Genomic DNA, 22,621 nt, shown 5'->3' on the forward strand with positions numbered 1-22,621 from the left:
CTTTTACTTTCAACGTGATAATTCGTTATAAATTATAATTCACTTTATAATTCAAATATATAATCTCCTCATTGTTTAGCAGCCAAAATGTGACAGACGTCATCAGTGTATCCATCTGTCTGTGGTTATTACATAGCTTATATTGTTCTTATACAAACACAGTATAAAGCTAATTTGATACGAATCTTATGAAAAGTTTGAAATATGTGATTGCACCATACACAACAACATAGGAACCTGTTAAAAACTTGTTAATTGCAAGATTATGTTTCCTAACTTGTACTTTATTTTGATTTAACACATTTTTTATATGAAAGCGTCTTCGAATTAGATCACTGACCTGATCACTGTACTTTGCTGATCATAGCTGGGCATGAAGCTTGTTAAACTGTGTATGCCTTTATTGCCTTATACCATATGAAAGAAATCTTATGCGAGTGATAATAATTAAATCTCACTTGTTAGTGATCAATTTAATTTACATTCAAACATCAGTGGGAACATAGAACACAAAATGATGCAATATGGATAAACAACTCCAGTCCCAGGCAGTAAAGTACAAAAGCATTAACAAGTGCAGAATATAACATCCACTGCGGTTAATGGGTCAGTGGTTTTGTTAGTCCAGAAATCCCAGCACCTAATATATACAATAGCAGCAAAATTATATTAGGTAGTGGACAAAAAAATGGAAACACCTGGGTAAATGAGGGACACCAAGTATATTGAAAGCAAGGGCTTCCACACAGGTGTGGCTCATGCGTTAATTAAGCAAATAACATCCCAGCATGCTTAGGGTCATGTATAAAAATGCTGGACAGGACTGGTTGCCTATAATTATGACGAGCATGGCTGCAAGAGGAGACCTCAGTGACTTTGAAAGAGGGGTGATTGTTGGGGCGCGTTTGGCAGGAGCTTCAGTGACCAAGACAGCTCAACTTACTGATGTTTCACAAGCAACGGTGTCTAAGGTGATGTCGGCATGGAACTCCGAGGGAAAGACATCATCAGCAAAGGGCAACAGTGGGCGGAAGCACATATTCCAGGATCGTGATATCTGTGCATTAATTTGAAGTGCAAGGCAAAATAGGCAAGCAACTGCAGATCAATTGACTGCAAATTTCAATGGGGCACAAGCAGCCAGTTTCATCAAAAACGGTCCACCGAGAACTCCACAGAGTCAGAGCCTCCTAGTCTCTGTAAGCCACCTTGGATAAAGGTGTCTGCTAAATAAACAAATAATAATAATAATAATAATAATAGGTTAATCCGGCCATGAGTTGTGGGTATGTTCTATTAGAGACTGTTCTTTGGACTAAACCTTATATAGTCAATTCTCATTAATACGAATTTCAAGGGACCAGGAAAAAAATGTATGTTACCAAGAATCTATAGCCAAATGCATACTGTCAGTTTCTATTGAAGCTACAGTAACACTGAAATCAAATTTTATTTACAGAACAATGAAAAGTATTATATATTTAAAGGTACTGTGCGTTTCATTGTAAGTGAACTTTTAAAAAGTATACATTGCAAGTTAACTGCAATTGAAACATGCACTTAAAATAATAGTTGGGCTACGGTGAATTACAAGGTTGTAATTACATTTAAGGGTTCTGGTGACATCATAAACCAGAGAGCGATGAATTCACCAGAGTGTAAGAATGCTGACCGTCAATCAGCTTCGAAGCAATGACAATATCTGCTGTTTCAAAGCTCTTTTCAAAATGTCCGTTCTAGTGCACTGGGGGTTGAGATCTGTCCTCTAAATCACTGCTCTGGTTTTTCTGTTCCATACCACATCATGGATCGTTATTGCTGTGTTACCTGTTTGACAATGTAGGCAATAATCCTTACACTATCGTGCACTAGAGCGGCCATTTTAAAAATAACTTTGAAACAGACTTTAAAGTTGTAAGTGTAAAAAGTTGTCAGGATGTTAACAATGAAAATAAAAATTACAGGTACGTTATTTAAACAGGTGTAGCAACACGTGGAGACGTGTAACACTATTTTTCGGAAACCTGCTACTTACTCATTAACTCCTACTTTTTGTATAGGGTGAAATAATAATGTACACAATGAACAATTACTGGGCTACTGTATTTCTAGAAACCTAAATGTAATTCATTACCCGCTTAGAAAGTTGCATCTCATTTGTTACTGCTTCTGCACAAGATCCATCCATCCATCCATTATCAATAACCACTTCATCCTACAGTGTTCGTTCTAGGCCACGCCAATGGCCCCATGAAATACAAAATGTCCCGCTGAATTTCTCTTAATGGGCCCGTGTGTCCCCCTCCCCAGATGCAATACCAATAAACAGTATTATAAATCGCACACTTAAGGATTAGACACACAAATATCTGTTAAAGTGAAAATAACTTATTTTAGGTAAATATAAAATTCAACCCCCCCTTCTCCCCATCTAAAAATGGTTTGGTCCAGGATCGACCGTAACTGACCGTAACGTGACAAAACTATTTATTAAAAACAAATGTACATCCTGTAAAGCTTGCACCACTAGCATGTAAGTGTCCTGAAGCATCGTTAGTAACTGAAGAGTTGAAACAGCTGCTCTGATTTGGTGTAAGAAAGGTATTACTAGCATCGCTGTCACAGCAGGGGGGACTTGTTCCTGAAGACTTGTGTGAAGAAATGTATTTATTTCCCTTTTTGCATTACATTCGTGTTTGTCGCGTAATGAGTGAGACTGAGTTCGCTCTTGTGTCCAGAAACTGAAATAATGTACCTGTCTTCAACTCCAGCATCACTTTACATGGAATTTGAAAAAGCCTTGGCTGTTTGGAAACCTACAAAGCTTTTTACAGGACAATTGTTCGAAATCTGGCTGTGAGTACATTCGTATATCAGGTATTGGAACTGTCTTAAGACCACCTTGGTGATTTCTGGTCTGTAATGCTGATGTTTGAGTCACATATTCACAGCCAGTGCCATCGGTAAGTACAAAAAAGTTATTTTTACAGAAATTAGCGGTGTTTTTGTTTCCTCGTTTACAAAAGAAAAACTGTACTCGACCCATACTTTAAGAGCAAGTTAGTAGATGTTTTTTCACTCAGTTCTAGACGTGTACAGTTTCTTCAGATCTGTTCTTGAAATCGGCTTTTTACGAGTTACATAATTTGAGCCACAACAAGCTACATGTTTAGCTTGTAGATTTAGATGTTTGTTTGCCTGACGGAATTCAGAATCTTTAGCGATATCAGTATTTTTATTCCAGGGGTGTTGGTGAAGGTAACGGTTAATCCAGTGCTCGAGTTCCCCCCAAAAAAGCGCCAAAACACATTATCATTTCAACAACAGTTAAGTTAACGTATTAATGAGCATTCAGATATTTACAAAACAGCAATACACGTACATATATTGCACTCTAACCTTTTGCGGTCCTATGTCGGACCTGGTCCGACATTGCAATTTTCCCTTTCCGGTCCAATGTCGGACCCTGTCCAACATCATCAAAAAGACGCAAAAAACAGGTCTCTAGTCGTTTTTTCTCCAGAAAAAGCCGAGAAAACCATTCAATGGCCGAGTGAGATCGATAGGAGCCGAGAGAAGCCGGGGGAAAAAAAGGTGCCGTATCTCATGAATACATCACATAGATAACACGGACATAAACAAACAAGATAGCTGCTTCTGCAGCCAGCACTCAAAGAATATCACAGACATTTGCAGAGCTTTTTTTAGATGTTATAGTAATAAAATAATGACTTGGATCGCATTATTCTTATTTATTTCTTAGCTGAGGCCCTTATCCAGGACGACTTACAATTGTTACAAGGTATCACGTTATTTTTACATACAATTACCCATTTATACAGTTGGGTTTTTACTGGAGCAATCTAGGTAAAGTACCTTGCTCAAGGTTACAGCAGCAGTGTCCCCATCGGGGATTGAACCCACGACCCTCCGGTCAAGAGTCCAGAGCCTTAACCACTACTCCACACTGCTATTGAGGAGTTTGGTGATAAAACGAGTGATCAGAAGATGATTTATTTAGTTGTCTGCGTGTGTACACCAGCCAAACTGAGATGCGCATACTGTCAGTCAATTTGGCGTCTCATTATCTTTTTTATTCTATCAGTATGTTAATAATGTTTATTAAAAAAAAAAAAACTAAGTTCCTCCAAGGCATTGTCAAACAGTTGAGACAGTACTCTTTGGGGAATGTTATTTGACAGTGAAATGTTTTGTAATGAGAGTGTCACAGGGCTGATGTTTTCTTATTAATATTATTATTTCTTATTTCTTGCAGAGGGAGTCCTCGTGTGAAAGTGACACATGGCTACAAAGAGGAACAATGTGCTCCTGCGTTAAGTGTGGAACTGAAGAAGGTGATGGACTTGCAAGCACCCATCACAAGGTACAGTGCAGTTCAATATGTATGTGTATGTAAACACTGACTGGCCTTGAGCTTGGTGGTGGTTTTCTGCTGGTGGTTTTCTGAATGTTGCCATTCCAGAACACCTAGGAGACTCTTATTTGACACGTTGGTCAATGTATCCACTGCACTGAGGGACAAGCTGTTTGCATGAGAAAAGTATATTGCAGCACAGCCATAAAATGTACCCTCACCAAAATGAGACAAACCACAACTAATTGATAAGTTGTTTCAGTACTACAGTAGCTGTTAAGACACCTTAAAGAGTAAGTATCGGGGTTCCAAAAAATATAGCGCTATACATCCCCACGTTTTGCCACTATTTAAATAATGTACCTGTAATTTTTCTTGTCATTGTTAACATCCTGACAACTTTTTACACTTCTAACTTTAAAGTCTGTTTCAAAGCTCTTTTCAAAATGTCAGCTGTAGTGCACTGGGGTTTGAGCAGGGTTGCCACCTTTTCCACAGCCCAAACCCAGACATATTTCTCAGTCAGCCTAGGTCTATCAAAACGGTAAGTTTAACACAATACCATCAGCTCAGTATTGTATTGGATTGTTTACATCACCTGGATATGTTCGTTGTCCCCAGCATGGACAAAGTAGAATGTACAGATCAGTACTAAACAGTACTTTTCTAATAAGATAGTGGAAATCCTTTAAGCAACTAATGGATATCAAAGGAAATATTAAAGGAAGTATGGTGATTTCTTATGCATTTCACTTAAACCCGGACAGGGTTTAAGTGAAATGCAGGCTATTTAAAGAAAAGGGCTTGTATTATTATTATTATTATTATTATTATTATTATTATTATTATTATTATTATTATTAGTTAATTTAGCAGACGCCTTTATCCAAGGCAACTTACAGAGACTAGGGTGTGTGAACGATGCATCAGCTGCAGAGTCACTTACAACTACGTCTCACCCGAAAGACGGAGCACAAGGAGGTTAAGTGACTTGCTCAGGGTCACACAATGAGTCAGTGGCTGACGTGGGATTTGAACCGAGGACCTCGTAAGGTCCCCGGTTCAAATCCCAGCTCACTCAGCTGATGCATAGTTCACAAACCCTAGTCTCTGTAAGTCGCTTTGGATAAAGGTGTCTGCTAAATAAACAAGTAATAATAATCCGAGCTTGTTAATTCCTGCCACCTGGACACAGATGCCAATTCCCGGACTGTCTGGGTCAAACCCTGATCTGTCCTCCAAATCAGGGGTTTTCAGCCTTTTTGTACTTGCAGATCCCTTGACACAAAGTCACCAAAACCAGGGACCCCCACTCAAAGGGGTTTAATGTCTGACCTAAAAGTATTCTTACGTTCACTCAGTTGCTTTCTTGGAACGCAATTCAGAACATTACAAAAGTAAAGAAAGTAACTACTGTATATCATATAAAAATACACCTGATAGGAATAAGAAGAAAAAATGCTTAAATTACTATTACTATTACACACTATCCCCAGCAATTATACAGTATAATAAAAGTAATCAACTTAGATTAGTGTGATGCTTGAGCTTGGTGTGATGAGCATAAATGTTCAATCCTCTGAGATATCGCTACGGAAAGACACAGTCTGAGGTAATGTTCTGGTTGAAGTCGAGAGCGGTATTTTGTTTTCAGAGCAATCACGGAAGAGAAGCTGCTTTCACACAGGTACGTTGTTGCGAATGGTAAGACAACTTTTAAGGCCTTTGTTGCAAGCTCCGCAAATTCCTTTCGAGTTCCAATCCAAAATCTAGCCAGACCTTCACTTGTGAGATATTGATTCTTGTACACACTGTCACTGGCTCTATGAGTTGCTCATCTTCCTTCTCTGTTAGACTTGAACCACTGCTTGTATTCTCTAAAAAGGAAAACTGAATCCACATTTTGTTACGCAGCCATGATTCAGATTCAGCAAAATAATCACCAAACTGCTGCTCCAGGGCTGTAGAGATGGGCACAAATAATATCCTTCACTGCAGTGCTGGGGCTCTGTTTTTTGAAAGCTAAAGACTCCCTGTGTAGCATACACTGAGTCAATCTGAATATTTGCTCACCAGATGTATGTTTTGTTATTTTTTTTGCAAAAAAATGAATTTTTCAGATATCTGTACCCTCGATAAACTTCACGAATGCACATTGAGGTAGCTGTTCTCCTTCAGGACCAACACGTTTTGCAAAGATAAAACCAAATTTCAATTACTCATCTTCATATTTTCTCACCTTTTTCTGACGCTTTACCTCTGTGTTCTCTTCTGTTCTGTACCACATCATGGATCGTTATTGCTGTGTTACCTGTTTGACAGTGTGGGCAATAATCCTTACACTATCGGTGCACTAGAGTGGACATTTTGAAAAGAACTTTGAAACAGACTTATAAGTGTAAAAAGCTGTCAGGATGTTAACAATAACAAGAAAAATTACAGGTACATTATTTAAACCTTTGTAGCAACACGTGGGGCTTGTAAAGCTATATTTTCTGTTACTCTGCTACTTTTAAGAAAGCTATAAGAATAAAGCGCTAGGTTTTTTCTGTTTTTTCCACAGTGATGAAACTTTCAGCCTTAATATAAGCTGTGTAACAGTAGTTTTATTTTTTCCTGACCAAGAATGACTGAAATTACAAGCCGGGGCCATGTGTGGACCAGCTACTTTCAATGCTGTCACTTATTGTTACACATGGCCCAAATGAGTCTAAGCCTACGGAACTTCACCTACGTCAACTTATTTTCTTTTTAAAAGGATGACATGAACAGTACTTTACAATATTCTAACTTCCTACACTGACTGGCTAAAACTGGTTCAGAGATTAAAAATAATAATAATAAAAAACAATATACCTGAGTAAAAGATCACATGACTGTAGGTGTAGGTGACGTGCTGGAGATTTTCAACAGGGTTTTAAAAATAGTGCAGCCTTTGTGGACTTGACAAAAGTTTTCTACATAATTGATGATGGAATCTTGCTGTCCACGTTAATTGGAAGGGTGTTTGCGTCACAGACAAATCATGATGCTTTCTATGAGATCTGTTAATTTCCCCTTGATTTATGAAGGAGTTGATTATTAATTCAGGGGCACCCAAATAGTTAGTGGCGGGGGTGGGGGATATTATTTATTTGGGGATAATGTGTACCCCAATTTTCTTTTGCTTTTAGAGTAATTGCATTTTCTGGTAATTGTAATGTTTGCATTTCTGAATGTGTTCAGTGCTGAGAACAGAAATTCTTCATACTGTCAATTAATTGGCAACCCAACGTGTAGATACTTTATAACTACTGTCCAGACTTTTTTTATTATGCAGCGTCAATCAGTAACTATGGTACTCTATTACAGCATTTCAACGTCCACACATTCAAAGCTGTGCTTACAGCTCTTGCACATACTGATATGTTTTACTGTAAATGATTCATATTCTGATTTATTTTTTCTATAATGTTAGAAAAAGACCAGCTTTCCCCTCGTCGGTAATGTAAGCTGGCTCGTTATTGGTTGGGTGCCTTTGGAAATTGACCTTCTGGTAGTTGGTTTCTAGGATTACAAAAAGTGTCTGGATTAAAAAGAAATATTACACAAGATACTATTGCCTTACTTTGAATGCAGCACCATATGGTACACTTAAGAGCTGAAGCGATAAGGAAAGGGGCTTATTTTTCCATAATGGACTTTAATGGAACTGGACATCTGTCAAGGTGTGACTTAAGTGGTTCATTTACGTTTCACCTTGGTCACATACTAAGATTACATGGCCTGAATGGTCATTTTAATGCAGGGTGCATCGGTCTCTGACATTTGCGATGCAGCGGTGTGGGCCACTCCTCACACCTTCACAAGGTTTTTCAGGCTTAATGTCCTGGATCCTCAGAACCCTGCCTTTGGAACTAGAGTGCTGACAGCGGCGTCTCAGCCAGATTCAGAAGCACATGCCTGTGCCTTATAATTATGGCAAGCCTCTCCAGATTGGCTATTCTGCAAGTCATGTCCTTGCAATGGCTTGGGTATACTTACCCATTGTGTAATGGAATACATTTTGTACTTGAAAGGGAACGTTAGGTTATTATCATAAACCTGGTTCCCTGAAATAGAAATGTATCCATTACAATTCTTTGGTTGCTGCGTACATTCTATGCAATAGGCTGAAGAAAATGCATGTCCTGCACGCAGTTTTGTCTCCTGTGGGGGCGGAGACAGGCGTGCTGACATCGCGGGCATAAGACGCAGCTTTGGTAGAGTGTTCAGTTGAATCGGGCGTAATAAGTTAACCCATTGTGTAATGCAGGGGTGTCAAACTCCAGTCCTCGAGGGTCGCAGGGTCTTCAGGTTTTCATTCCAACTTAAGCTGTCAATTAACATAACTGATCTAATTATTTGTTCAATTGGACATATTTCATATTTTTCAATGTCTTTTACAGTTGATGATTTAAAAAATGCACTTGATTCAAGGTACACGACCTGGAGAGAAGTCTTACGTTTGTCCAATTAAGTAACTGAGAGCTTGGGTGGAACGAAAGCCAGAAGCCCCTGCGGCCCTCCATGAACTGAGTTTGACACCCCTGGTGTAATGGATACATTTCTATTTTAGGGAACCAGGGTTATGATAATAACCTAACGTTCTGAATGTTTTTTTGTGGTACGGCAATTTTGTTTGGGATAATTTACATACCACGGTTTTCTCGTCCAGTTCCTCAAAGTAATTCCAAACGTGACTTTGCCTCGTTCCTGTGTTTAGAGATGCAGTTTTATTAAAAATATATAACAAACGTCAGAAAAAATGCTTTTCTTACCCCATGTGGTATACAACCATACCACGCCCACTACAGCTTGAACACACAGTGCGCCAGTGAAGTGCCAGATCGACCGAGAATAAAACCTGCCCCAGTGTCAATCTTTCTGTTGCACCAATTAGAAAGACTACTTGGAGGCAATTGCCTAACCCCTTCCTTTTTATAATATCCACCCTTACCCACCACAGCAGTCGGATACGCGACTGATGATAAATTACTAAAATTAATACATTAAAAAATATGTGTTTGGGGGCTCTCGAGTGGCGCATGCGTCCTATAGCTAGTTCGAATCCAGGCTATGCCACTGCCGACCGTGGTCGGGAGTTCCCAGGGGGCGGTGCACAATTGGCCAAGCGCTGCCCGAGCGGAGAGGGTTAGGTCAGCTGGGGAATCCTTGGCTCACCGCGCACCAGCAACCCTTGTGGCTTTCCGGGCACCTACAGGCCTGTCTGTGTGCATTTCAAAACTGCGTGGTCCGACACTGTAGATCTGTAATGGCTTCATGGCGTGCTTGCAGTGCGAAAAAAAGCGATTGGCCGACAGCACACATTTCGGAGGATATGAGTGCTTATGTTCGTCTCTCCCGAGTTAGTGTGGGGGTTGCAGTGAGTGGCCGGGTTGAATAATTGGGCATTCCAAATTGGGAGAAAATCGGTTACCATTATTTATAGTCTAGCACGAGTCTGTAGGCTCTGCTGCATGTGGGATGTGATGTTATATTGCGTACAGTATAGTAGTTAGGTGGTTATGACAGTCAGAAGGCTTGTTCAAGGTGAAACCTGTTATTCTCCTTGCTTGCCATCTGTTCTAACGTAGTAGGTAAACTTAAGTATTTGTTATGAAAGTTGGGCCCATTGGACTGAATAAAATGCAAACTTTAAAAGCCTTGCAGGCTGATGCGTAAGTCCTCCACATTCTTGTGGCATGAGTTCAGTGCCTCATAACTTGCTTAAAACATGCAGTAACGTGTCAGCGTGTCCCCAGGCACCCCATTAAATTATTTATAACTTATCAGTGAGCCTGTTTAGGTTTAGAGCATTTATAGTTTATAAAATGGTTTAGTGCAACACCATAATAATAGACTATAGATCAAATTTCCATGATTTATTATTTAAAAAGAACAAAGTTCAAAACAGAGCAACGTTTCTGCCAGGTGGCTTTCATCAAGCTGTCGTACAGGGGCATACACTACATGTTGTTATATACAGTGCATGTCCGTGTTACATATTTCAAACTGACAGGTCAGGTTGATACTGAAGCTATTTTTTTTTTATTATTTTTTTTTTATAACAGTAGTAGCAGGGATTTACAGTATTAATATTTTTTGTCATGTATATTAGGCCAAGGAATGATACTGTATGATGTATTATTTTCTTAAGAAATCACAGTGTCAACCAAAAACTCCTCGCCAGAGACTGGATTTTTCTTTCACACAATTCTCATTGTCATTAAGAATTAACGGTACATAAACCTAAAAGATTATTATTATAGGTATGGTTGAAAAGCTGAAAGATTTATTTAAGTCATGGGTTTTGAGTGAGGCATTCTGGAATTAATGAGCTGTAGAAAGAAATGTTGGCCATATTAAAAAATGTATGCAGTAAGTGTTAATTAATTGCTTTGTCTTTCCCTTGTGTACAATAATTGCTTTGGTGCAGAGAAATGAAGAGATGGAAAAACAAGAACAGCTGTCTAAAAAAACAAATAAATGCTGCTATATTTCTGAATTTTATCATGGCTTTATATATTTTCGAAAAGTGCTTTGGTTAACAGTGCAGTTTGATTAATTTGCTGAAATTGAGACAGCTGCCTGATGATTCATTTCTCAAGGGCTGCATGTGCTATTAAACTTGTATTATCCAAAAAACGAAGTGTTCCTTATTTTAATTCTGCATATATATATGTGCAGCTGGCGATGAGGGAAGAACCTTGTGACAGCCTGGAGAGACAGCTGACAGGGGGAATTAGACACCATTGGGGCTGGCAGGGGTTAGCCACCCTAGCTGGTAGAATCCAGCTATGTGTTTTCAAATGGAACAGGATGCTGGAGTCACCCATCCAAGGCTTCTAAGAAATTGAAGAGAAAAATACCCCTAGAGTCTGCGAGAGCGGGGGCGGAGGATGACTCAAGGTTTGACAACACGGTTAACAACTTAGGAAAGTTAACGGATATGAGAACGGAGAGTACTTTGCAAAGGACTAGCTCAAGATCTGCAGTTAGCAAAGACATGGAGCTCCGGGTTTGTGTCTGTGGCTGTAGCAAGTGACAACGGTTAGGGGATTGAAGATTCATTAAGGGAGAATGAAATGCTTGAGGGAGAAGGGACAAGGGCCTCGCATTGATCAGTACTTCTTACGAAGTCAGTCAAGTCAGTTGAATGAAATCCAGTGACAGGAAGCAAACCACATTTCACAAGATATGAGCACCCCTGTCATAGATGTGTGGAGGACTTGCATAAACACAACTAGTGATGAACCTAATGGTCCTTGTGAACCCGGTCAGATGAACCAGCTTAAGAGAGAAAAGAACCTCAACAGGCACAAGGCTGGAGTTAAATGGCCAAGAGCTTCTGAGAAAACAGCTTGGGACACAGTAAACACGGATCTCGGTTTTGCGTTGGAAAGGTTAGGTGGAACAGTCGAAAAGAAGCTGTATAAATTTGGGGATACCATCTACGCATATGGAAGCAAGAGGTTTGGAGTTGAAAAAAGAAAGTACAAACTATTCCTGTAAAGTGTAGATGGCAGCAGGAGATTGAGCGCTTAGAGAAAGAAGGCAGCTGAGGAAGCAATGGAGGAGAGCAAAACAAAGTCAAAAGGAGGCACTCTATCTGTTACAAAGGGTCATAAAAGATAAGTTTGCAACATTGCACAGAGCTGAGCGCCTACGGAAATGTTGCAAAAAGGAAGAGCGTGCAAGAACGTTTATAAAGATCCATTCAAATTTGCAAAGAAGTTATTCACCAGGGAGAAAAATGGCATGCTAAAAGCAACTAAGTCTGAGCTGGAGAGATATCTCGAGGAAACGTACACAGATTCAGAAAGGCAGGAGCCTATGTCGATTCCTTCAGACATCCCACCTATCAATCCACCAGAATACCAAATGGAGGACTGCGCACCTAAGTGGAAAGAAGTAGAGCCAGCTGTGAAAAAGGCAAGGGCGTCATCATCTCCTGGGCCTAATGGAGTTCCGTACAGAGTGTACAAGAGTGCCCCTGGTGTTCTACGAATCCTGTGGAAAATGATGAAAGTAGCATTGGAAAAACAGGTTGTACCAAGAGCATGGCGCCGAGCAGGTGGGGTCTTTATACCCAAAGAAAAAGATTCTACGAGTATCGGTAAGTTTCGCCCTATTTCCCTGTTAAACGTGGAAGGCACGATTTTCTTCAGCTTTGTTGCTTAGAGATTGTCAGCTTACCTATTGAAGAACATATATATTTAAACTTCAGTACAGAAAGCTGGTATTCCAGGTTTCCCAGGATGCTTCGAGCACAACAGTTTGATCTGGCAGCAAATTCAAAACCGCTAAAAAGGAGGATTTAGCTAATGCATACGATTCAGTACCACATGAGCTTCTTTGGGCAGCATTTGATTTTCTCAGTGTACCGAGGACAATAACAAACTTAGTGAAAGCCTACTTTGGAGATTTGCAGTTTTTTCAACTTCTGAATTCACCACTACATGGCAATGCCTAGAAATTTCAATAATGGCAGGATGCACCATTTCTCCACTGGCTTTTACCATGGTGATGGAAGTATTGTTATTAGGGCGTCAAAATGGGTGGTGGGAGGAGAACGCTTGGCCTATGGAATGCGACTGCCACCAATAAGAGCATACATGGATGACATGACAATCATGACTACAACAGTAGCCTGCACTAATCGGTTATTGGGCAAATCAATAACATTGAATGGGCACGAGTGAAATTCCAGCCCACTAAGTCAAGGAGCATCTCTGTAATTAACGGTGAAGTAGTGGATAAGAGGTTCTATATTAACAGTGAGGCAATACCAACAGTGTCTGAGAAGCCTGTGAAAAGTCTTGGGAGATGTTATGATGGGGACCTAAAGGACACAGTTGGTGTGGGAGAAGTGAGACAACAAGCAGTGCAAGGGTTGAAGAGCATAGACAGCAGCACTTGTGCGGGCAAACTTAAACTCTGGTGCTTTCAGTTTAGTCTACTGCCTAGACTTCTGTGGCCACTCACTGCGTATGAGGTTTCCTTGATAACAGGAGAGAAGCTGGAAGTTAATTTGTTCATACGTCATGGTTAGGAATTCTACACTGCCTCAGCAGAGTGGGGCTGTATGGTAAAGGGATACTGCAGCTGCCAGTCTCAGCTCTAACCGAGGAGTTTAAGTGCGCCAAGGTTCGATTGGAAATGACATTAGTAGAGTCACACGACGAATGTGTGAGGGAGGCAGCACCTGTGTTTGAAAACTGGAAGAAAGTGGGCGGCAAAAGAAGCTGTGGAAGATGCAACGACTACCCTTCGTATCAGTGATATCATGGGGCAAGTACAGCATGTAAGAGGAGGCCTTGGTCTCAGTTTAGCTGCTCCTCCTACATGGCAAAAAGCAATCCCAGCTCAACGGAGGAAGTTGGTAGTCAACGAGGTGCAAAAGCAGGAGGAGAGGATGGGGTGCGTAAAGGCAGTTTCCCAGGCCAAGCAGGGAGAATGGACGAGATGGGAGAGTGTGGAACAACGCAAGATCTATGGACAATGGAACGCAGCAGGATCAGTTTCCTCATTAGGTCAACATATGATGTTCTCCCATCACCACAGAACTTTAATCTATGGGTAGGAGAGGATCTATGGTGTCCTTTGTGTTCATCACCAGCTACATTGACAGGGTGTTAGATGAGTCATAGCCAAGGACAGTTTACTTGGCAGCATGACCAATAGGTTACCACCAATTCCAGCATTATATGACACACAAAGAACAACATTCCTCTGTCCAGGGAAGCAACCTCCAAGAAAAGGTATTAAAAACTTGTCTAAGACAACTGGCAGCTGCTAGAGACTGGAAAATGCTGGCAGATGTTGGACAATGGCTTATTTTTCCACCTGAGATTTGCCACCACTAACCTTTGACCTGATATTGTCTTGTGGTCTGGATCAGCATGCCTTGTTCACCTGGTAGAGTTAACAGTGCCATGGGAGGATGCTGTGGATGAGGCGTATGAAAGGAAGAAACTTCAGTACGCTCAACTAGCTGCTGAAGTGGAACAGCGAGGAGAGTCCAGGTTTACCTAGTGGAGGTGGGTTGTCGAGGATTTGTGGCACACTCCACAACCCGGTTTCTCAGAGACATCAGATTTAGTGATCAAGAGTTGCGACGCATAGTGAAGAACTTATCTGAAGCAGCAGAGAGGAGCAGCAACTGGCACTGGTTGAGAAAAAAAGATTCTGGTTGCGGACCTCAAGCACAGTAAAAATAAAAAAAATGTTGATGTTAAGGAAGGTAAGTAAGCTGGGCTTAGCTGAGTGGGGGACGGAAGGGGGTGATGCTGGGACACCAGAATCACTGTTGAGCCCTCTTAAGGTGTCGTGGGCTAGTCGACGAAACACCAAGGATGGAAGGTGCCCACTTGAAGACCCCAGAGAAGTACCCTATTCAGCTCACTCCAGGCGGTTGTCATGCTGATATGCTAGGGAGGCCGCACTGTGGTTGATCCCTGGAGCCAGCATTGCAGTCGTTGTGTGTGCTGATGCGCCAGGAAGGTAAAATAGGCTGATCCATGGAACCAGCATTACACTTCAGCCATCAACACCAAGCAGAAGGATATCTACATCATCAGATGGAAGGAAACGCAGATGGATCACATTGGTTTACATTAAAATAAGCTATGTCTTAGTTGGTGCTTATCTTGGCGAGAGCTAAGTCCAATATCAGCATGAAATTAACACCTACTCTCATGTAATGGAAATAATCCGTCACTAAAGCTGTGCAAACAAACGTAATCTCACTATTAAGACAAAATGTAGTGAAGATACTATATTGTAAAATACTTTTGTGCACAGGAAGTTGCACCACTTGTTTCTAATTGTTATACCTGTGCTTTGTGTTAATGTAGTAAGAACTAGAAAAGCCATGCCCACAGGTACCTAAAGCATTACTGTCCAAATTCAGGGGAACACATCATATACTTTACTGTCTGTACTAACCTTTGAGGTTATGAGATATAACATAAAGGGTGTTAATAGTTGGATTCAAATCCATTCTGTATATTTTAAACATATTGAAATGTGTATTTACAGTAAGAGGGTATACAGTACATAAATACTAAAACAGTCATTTTGCTGTGGAGTCATTTTTTCTCTTTCTGTAGACTACCATTTTTGCTTCACAACTAAAGGAAGCTTCATGTTGTGTTTATAGTTACACACTTAGATATTGGCTACTGTCTTTTAGAACAGTCTTATGTTCTGTGATACAACTCTGCCATAATATACCACAGAGTAATGTGATTCTCTGTAATTTTGCTATTTTTGCCTTGCACTTCAAAGTACATTCAGCTTATCACACAGTAAAACATAATTACAATGCAGATTGAATACACTGGTCTAGATCAGTCTGACTCTTTTGCTGATAACTAGCTTATTTGATAAGTCAGTTTATTTTAAAGACAACTGGCTTGTAAGTGACTTACAAAAGTATGTAATATTCTATACTTTAACACAAAACATAATTCAATACTGTTAGATGTTCTCTACAAAAAAAATATTGCATAGTAGATAGATGTTCATATTTGCTAGAAATGAAAAAAAACCCTGCATTTATTTACCGCCTCACCAGAAATTGCGTGACAGTTAAAAAAAATGGCAAATGAAAAAGATCTCTGTGTGATATGTGATATTAATATATTACAAAAAAAACACACACACACAGGATCAACACAGCAGCTCTTCAGCCTCTATTTAAAAGTTATAGACAGCAAAAAGTAAACAAACCAGATTGTGCGCGTGCACACAGAGTGATCTCTATGGAATGCCATCTGGGTCAAAACTGCGGCAGAATCTCATGGGACAGAAAAAAGGCAAGCACGTCATTCTGAAATGCCTCGCTTAAACAGTGCCCAACTTGCTGGAAATATTGTGTAGTGATTTTTATATAGATTGTATATATTATATTTTTTTGTTGCGACTTTGTTATGTGAAATGTAAAAAAATGAGAACCAAAATGGTGAGTTCTTCCCCCTTCGCTTTACAATGCCATTTCCATGTTTTGTTTTATTTGAAGTGTTTAAAGTTAAATTTCAGTTTTTGTTTTCTTGTTCAGCTACACAAAGGCACAAGTAAACCTTGTATTATTACTTTATGAGAACGTGTCTATGGCCACTGTTTACTGTGAAGAAACGGCAATGGCAAGGAATGAAAAAAAGTAAAAAATAAATAAATAAAAAAATGCGGTGTCAACTTTATGTACGATTTATTTCAGGAATGAACAAAACAACATTTAACTTGAACCACTATTTGGCATCCTTGATTTTGTAGATAATTCACTGGGGTAAATAAGGCCTACACAACATATTCTTTACTCCTGGGATAATTGTCTACTTCAATGTGTTACTGTAATAGGGCCAGGAGACCTGTACATGATTGTTTGTTTATTTTTAGAACAGGGTACCCCTCCGCCCCTGGACAGTTTATTACTTTGTATTTGTTTTGTTGTATTATTATTATTATTATTATTATTATTATTATTTTATATGTATTTATGTATTTTTAAATGACGACGTAGCCGTGTGTTTGTTTTGTTATTTTTATTTTGTGTTCTGGCTTTTATTTTTTGCTCTGTGAGCAGTGTGTTTTTTTTTGTTAAACCTTTTATTTTTGTTATTTTTGAAAATAAACGGCGCCACAGCGTCTTTTGCCCTGCAATACTTACTTGTTTGTTTTCTTCCTGCATCTGGCTTGACGTCACCACTATAGTATAGTGTATGTGTGTACAGTATGTGCACTGTGCCTGCTAATGGTATGTTTTCTTTCTGTTTTTTTAGCTTGCAGTCAATGCAGGAAGACGTGGTGGTTGCCACTGCCGACGGCCTTCTCCATCTCATTCACTGGGACACAGTGACGAATGGGAGGAAGGATATCAATGTCTGTACAGTTCCCTTTTCTGTAGACCTGCAGTCCTCAAGAGGTAAGGTCCAGTGTTGGCTAGGAGTGCTGAACATTGTACAGAATTAAAATGGTACCCCTTTATCCTTGGTAGATACTAAGGTATCATTTGATGATTGTGTTCTAGAAAGTTCTGTATTGATCAGAAATTGCTATCTCTTTCAAGGTCAAGAACTTATTTTGGCCGTCACTTTGATGGAATGAAAAACTTTACTGCTTTATATTAGGGGTTCTCTTTTAGCCTTTTCAAACTTGCACACCCAAGCCTAGCCAAGCCAAGCTGGAACCAAGCCAAGCACACCCAGTGCGTCTCGGGTGAGTTTGCACTGCTTTTCAAAGTAGAAGCTGCACTGTGGAACATGACGTCAAATTTAGTGAACACAGGCGCACAGAGGAGTGGTGTGGGTTTATTTTGAGAATGGGTCCCGAGGTCGTACTGTCCGAAATGATAGTCTACCAAAAGATTTCACAGGAATTGAGAAATATGGGACTAAACCGCAGCATGAAACAGTGTTGTGAAAAAATAAAAAAGCTTCTTGTTTTGTATTTGTATTTCACATGTTGCTGAATGCAAATACAAACCGTATAATTTCATTTCATATTATTAGTTAGATTAACTACGACTAATAATAATAACTTAAAAGTTACAGATAGTATTTGAAAAATGTCAGTAAACACTTCAGAAAAATAGATTTAAAGTAGGCCTATTAAAAACAAAATCTAAAAGTAACATATTTAAAGATTTGCAATGTTAATATATGGTATTTTTTAAAAATGACCATATTGAATGTGATTTTCAGATACTTTGCACATTTCCAATATATGTATCATAATTATAATTTTTTTTTTCTGTTAAGGACTGTTTTTTAAAGGAACCACAAAATAATATGCACAATTACTTATCACTTTATTCATTAGAAAAAAAAAATATGGCATACAATTAATGAAACAGCAGTAGATCTTGCAGTTAACACACTAAGTTTTTTTTTTTTTTTTTTTTGTCTCTGTTTTAAATGATATCTGTCAGTATTAAACAATTTAAAGAGAAATACTTAAAGCTTAAAGCTTCATTCCGTGTGGGACTGCACATCGATTCCAGAAGAAAAGTCACCGAATTCAGCATATCAGCGCCAGTCGTTGCAGGTCTGTGACCAAGAACTGCGTCTTAAATCATAATATATATATAATTTTTATTTTTGTTTTGCGGTCTGACCCGCTTTTATTGTTATGATCTTTTAGTTTTTTTGTAATCTTGTTTTGTTTATTTACTTTTTTCACAACACTGTTTCCTGCTGCGGTTTAGTCCAATATTTCTCAATTCCTGTGAAATCTTTTGGTAGACTTTATCATTTCGGACAGTACGAGTTAACCCCAGCCTTGCTCAACACTGAGGCAGTACCAGATATCTTGCGAGGACAGAGTTTCACAGTTCCGGCTCTGCTCAGCTCGACAAAATGACAAGTGTGAAAAGACTATTTGTATCTTTCTGAAATGAGTTTCATCATTTTCTATTCTATGTTTTACTGTTTTTATCAGTTATGTAATCTGCTGCATCTTGCCCATACCTCACTAAAAAATAGGACTTCTCTTGTAGAAAATTAGCTCACATCGCTTTGTAAAATAAATAGAGGATACATGATGTCTAAGTATCCCTTTCTTTTAATTTGTTTATTGTTTTTTATTATCATTTTAGCTAGCCTTGGTAAAAATGCTCTAACACCAGCGCTCATAGCTGGATACTGAGCCAACTGTTTGTCTTATTATACTGTAACATGAAGGACACTGCATCATCACACCCCTGTACTGAATTAGCAGGGGGCTTGAAAATGTGCATTCTAGTCCTGCAAGGCTGAAATCAGAGCTTGAAATACATAGTTCTTGGGGCCGGCCACCTTCTCTTAGATGTAGCTTGATTTTAATATCCATTACATGATTATTATTATTTTTTTAACAGTTGAACATAATTCCAAATGCTAGAAGAAGAAAAAAATAATTGTTAAAGCTTTGTGTTTCTTTACATCAAGTCATTCACAGCTTCCCTGTATCATACAGTAGATCCTGATGCTTCTGGGTACCCCTAATATAGATTACTGATGACTAAGGGATAAACAAAGGTAAATGCTGAATCTGTGAGACCTAATCTTTTTTGAGTACTGATAGATTCACCACTTTGAGTTGTTTATCCCACTTAAAGCATTTCTAAGTCAACTGATATTAATCCAAAACGCCATTGACAAATACCATTGTTATTCCACCTCCTCTTGGCAATTAAAACATATTGGTATCAGAAATGAAAAAAATGTTTCATTGTCGGCTGTGGTTTTAGTTACTGGTTTATTTTGACGAATCCACATTTTTCTGTGTGCTCTTTGACAAATCCAGTTTTAATTGAAAAATGAATAAGTTAAGAGGGCGACATCACAGACATTTAACAATGGATTCACAGATTCAGCGTTGTCAAAAATAAATAAATAAATAAAACAATAATCAAATTCCTATGAAGATTTAACAAATGCCATCATGTTTAATGCACTGTTCTATTTGAAAGCTTAATCAGAACTCCAGCACAGTGCTGTGTACAGATAGAGGCTGTGTTCTGAAGTTCACACTTTCACCATTTAGATGTTGAGACCTGTGTTTTTTGTTTTCTGTGATTATCAGGGTCTTCGCAGGATTTTGAAGGTGTGCACATTAGAGACATGGAGTACTGTGTAACCCTGGATGGCTTTGCTGTAGTCTTTGATGATGGACGCGTGGGCTTTATTACTCCAATATCAAGCAGATTTTCTGCAGAGGTAAGACAGTTTTACCACAAGTAATTGTTCAATGTGCACCATCTAGAGCAGCAAAACTCTTTTTATCAATGGGCAACTTAGGAATTGCTTAAACATATGCATGTCGGACATATTGCGGTATATTCAATTCATTTAAACAGTAGCAGATCTGATTATGTTTAAATAATGAAAATAAAGGACCCAAGACTCTGAAAATCAAATACCCAAAAAGTGCATGTCAGTCTGTTCAGTTTATTTCTGTCTGTAAAAATATGAAAAAACCCTGGAAGGTTCCTATTTGAATTATTTAAATGATGGCAGTATTTGCATCTGCCACTGTTATGATCAGTTGAATTCATGAACTGCAGCAATTTACAGCATTATGTTTTGACTTGAAGTCATTTGAATTTTATTACGCTGTTTTTTAATATGTATCTTTAAATAATGAATTATTATGGGTTAGCTGTGGACCCACTCACAGAGCCTACTGGTTGCCTATTGAGTCCCAGAGACCTAAGGAATCTACTGTCAATTGGAAAGTCTTACAAGGGAGAAAAATTAAACTCACAAGTCCTGGGTTCAACAGGTGTATTCAGTGTTTACACAAAACAGCACCAGTTTGTATGTCTCCTTCCGTTTAAAAAAAAAAAAAAAAAAACATCTGTTATGGTTTTGCTCCTCAGTATTGTTGTGTGTTCTGCTTGTCTTGGTCCACATAAGCACTGCGTCTCTCTTATGGGTTTAGCACAATGCAAAGTGATTCATGGCAATAACTTTCAATAAAGATGTACCTGCATCAAGAACAAGCTGCTAATAAAGTACCCTAAATGCATTAAGAGTGCTATACATGTACAATATGCTTGAATACAAGCAAGGGGTCACCAGGGCTTTTCTTAATTCTACCCCCTAAAATGGTGTAAAAGTAATAAACAAAAATATATATTCCAGTTCATTGGCCAGAATTGATCCTGGGTTCATATCCAGGTTCAGCTACAGCCTCACTGTGCCCTGTAAACAAATACCGATGTGATAAAGCCATCTAAAATGTCTGTATCAGATAGTTTTTCTCAGATGGAAATGACGGCAGATTAAAATGAGCTATACTGTTTAATTATTCTTATTTGACTATATACATATATATATATATTATAAAAAATATAGTATAGGGTGCTATGTAAGCTACAAGCCAATTGTCACCCTACTCAAAGTCAGAGCAGCCATTAAGACCCCTCGAGGCAAATCCACTCGTGGGTTTCCCTTCTGACCTCTCCTGGAGTGCATATCAGCTTGTATCATACAACTTATACAATATTCTATGTATTATTCAGTTATAATCCAGAACCCCATTAGTAATGCATATTGAATCTCTTTTCAGCTGTCCTGGGGAAATAATTAGAAAGAAATTGAAATGATGAACAGGTGTTAAACACAAAGTTTGCCAAAGGCGTGACAAAACAGCTTTCATATTATAATTATGTTTACAATGTGATGTACATTGCAATATAATATAATCTGAAGAAACTTTTTTTTAAGTTCCTTTTTTGATATGTTTGGCTTCTTTTTTTTAATTTATTTTTTATTTTATTTTTAGCAACTGCGAGGTGTGTGGGCACAGGATGTGCTAGACGGCACCTGTGTAGCTGTAAACAACAAGTACCGATTAATGGCGTTTGGATGTGCAAGGTAATTTGTGTTTGTGGCATAGAGATTGGAGGTGTTATCCTAAACAACCAAGACATTCAGAATCATAACATTTTTTACAAGTCCACTATTGTTTTGGTGCTGTTTTTGTTTTTCCCCTGTTTATTTTCATATTTACTGGTGAAGCCAGTTTTACAGGCAATAGGTCCTCATAACCTAAGACAATGGCATTCTATGCAGCCAACAGGAAAATATGTTGCATCAGACGGGGTTTTATTACCTGTGACGCAGGTAGTGGAAAGTAAAAAACAAGGTCCTAATAATAATAATAATAATAATAATAAAAGCAAAACAATAAGATATATATGTAAAAAAAAAAAAAGAAATGCTTTTTAATAAACCGTAAGATAAGGCAGAACCTTGACAGGACCTCAAGGTTCTGCCTTATCTTACTGCCGTACGTTAACATATGCTGTTGGAACCTCACAGGACTCCTAGGTCCTAGTATGAGGTTGACTATAAATATATTAAAAAAAATACAGTCTTATTTTTTTATGCTCTCATGTATACTCAATAAAGGAGTTCCTTTTTTAATTATATAACTTACTTTCAACAAAAATAATTCCAGACTAACAGGGTTAATGTAAATGCTTTTTTCAATTCTTAGTTGCCAGGTTCTAAGAAACAAAAGGTTTCATTGACTTTCTTGATTGTGTGCATTGTAGCTGTGTAAAGAGAAGCTGCTTTTTTCTAAAATGGCCCCTCGGCTCTAACAAAAGATTTATGTCATCAGGCCAGGCATCTGTTATCAAGCATCTGTTAGTAGAGCATATGATACAACATCTTCTTGTATGTTTTACTGTTAAACCTTTGATTTTGATCATTGTATGTAATAAAAAAAAAAAAA

General features: G+C 38.6%; 1 protein-coding gene across 1 annotated transcript in view; it reads left to right on the top strand.

Moving 5' to 3' along the window:
• Positions 1–22,621, top strand: part of LOC117421140 (guanine nucleotide exchange factor subunit RIC1-like) — a 126,013-nt gene that overhangs the window by 73,395 nt on the left and 29,997 nt on the right. The window contains exons 4-7 of the mRNA XM_034035124.3: positions 4,277–4,384; positions 17,179–17,321; positions 19,961–20,094; positions 21,665–21,756. Of these exons, the coding sequence (XP_033891015.3) occupies positions 4,277–4,384; positions 17,179–17,321; positions 19,961–20,094; positions 21,665–21,756 (477 nt within the window). The remainder of the gene's footprint in view (positions 1–4,276; positions 4,385–17,178; positions 17,322–19,960; positions 20,095–21,664; positions 21,757–22,621) is intronic.

Source organism: Acipenser ruthenus, chromosome 1 (genome assembly GCF_902713425.1).
Source record: "Acipenser ruthenus chromosome 1, fAciRut3.2 maternal haplotype, whole genome shotgun sequence".
Classification (NCBI taxonomy): domain Eukaryota; kingdom Metazoa; phylum Chordata; class Actinopteri; order Acipenseriformes; family Acipenseridae; genus Acipenser; species Acipenser ruthenus.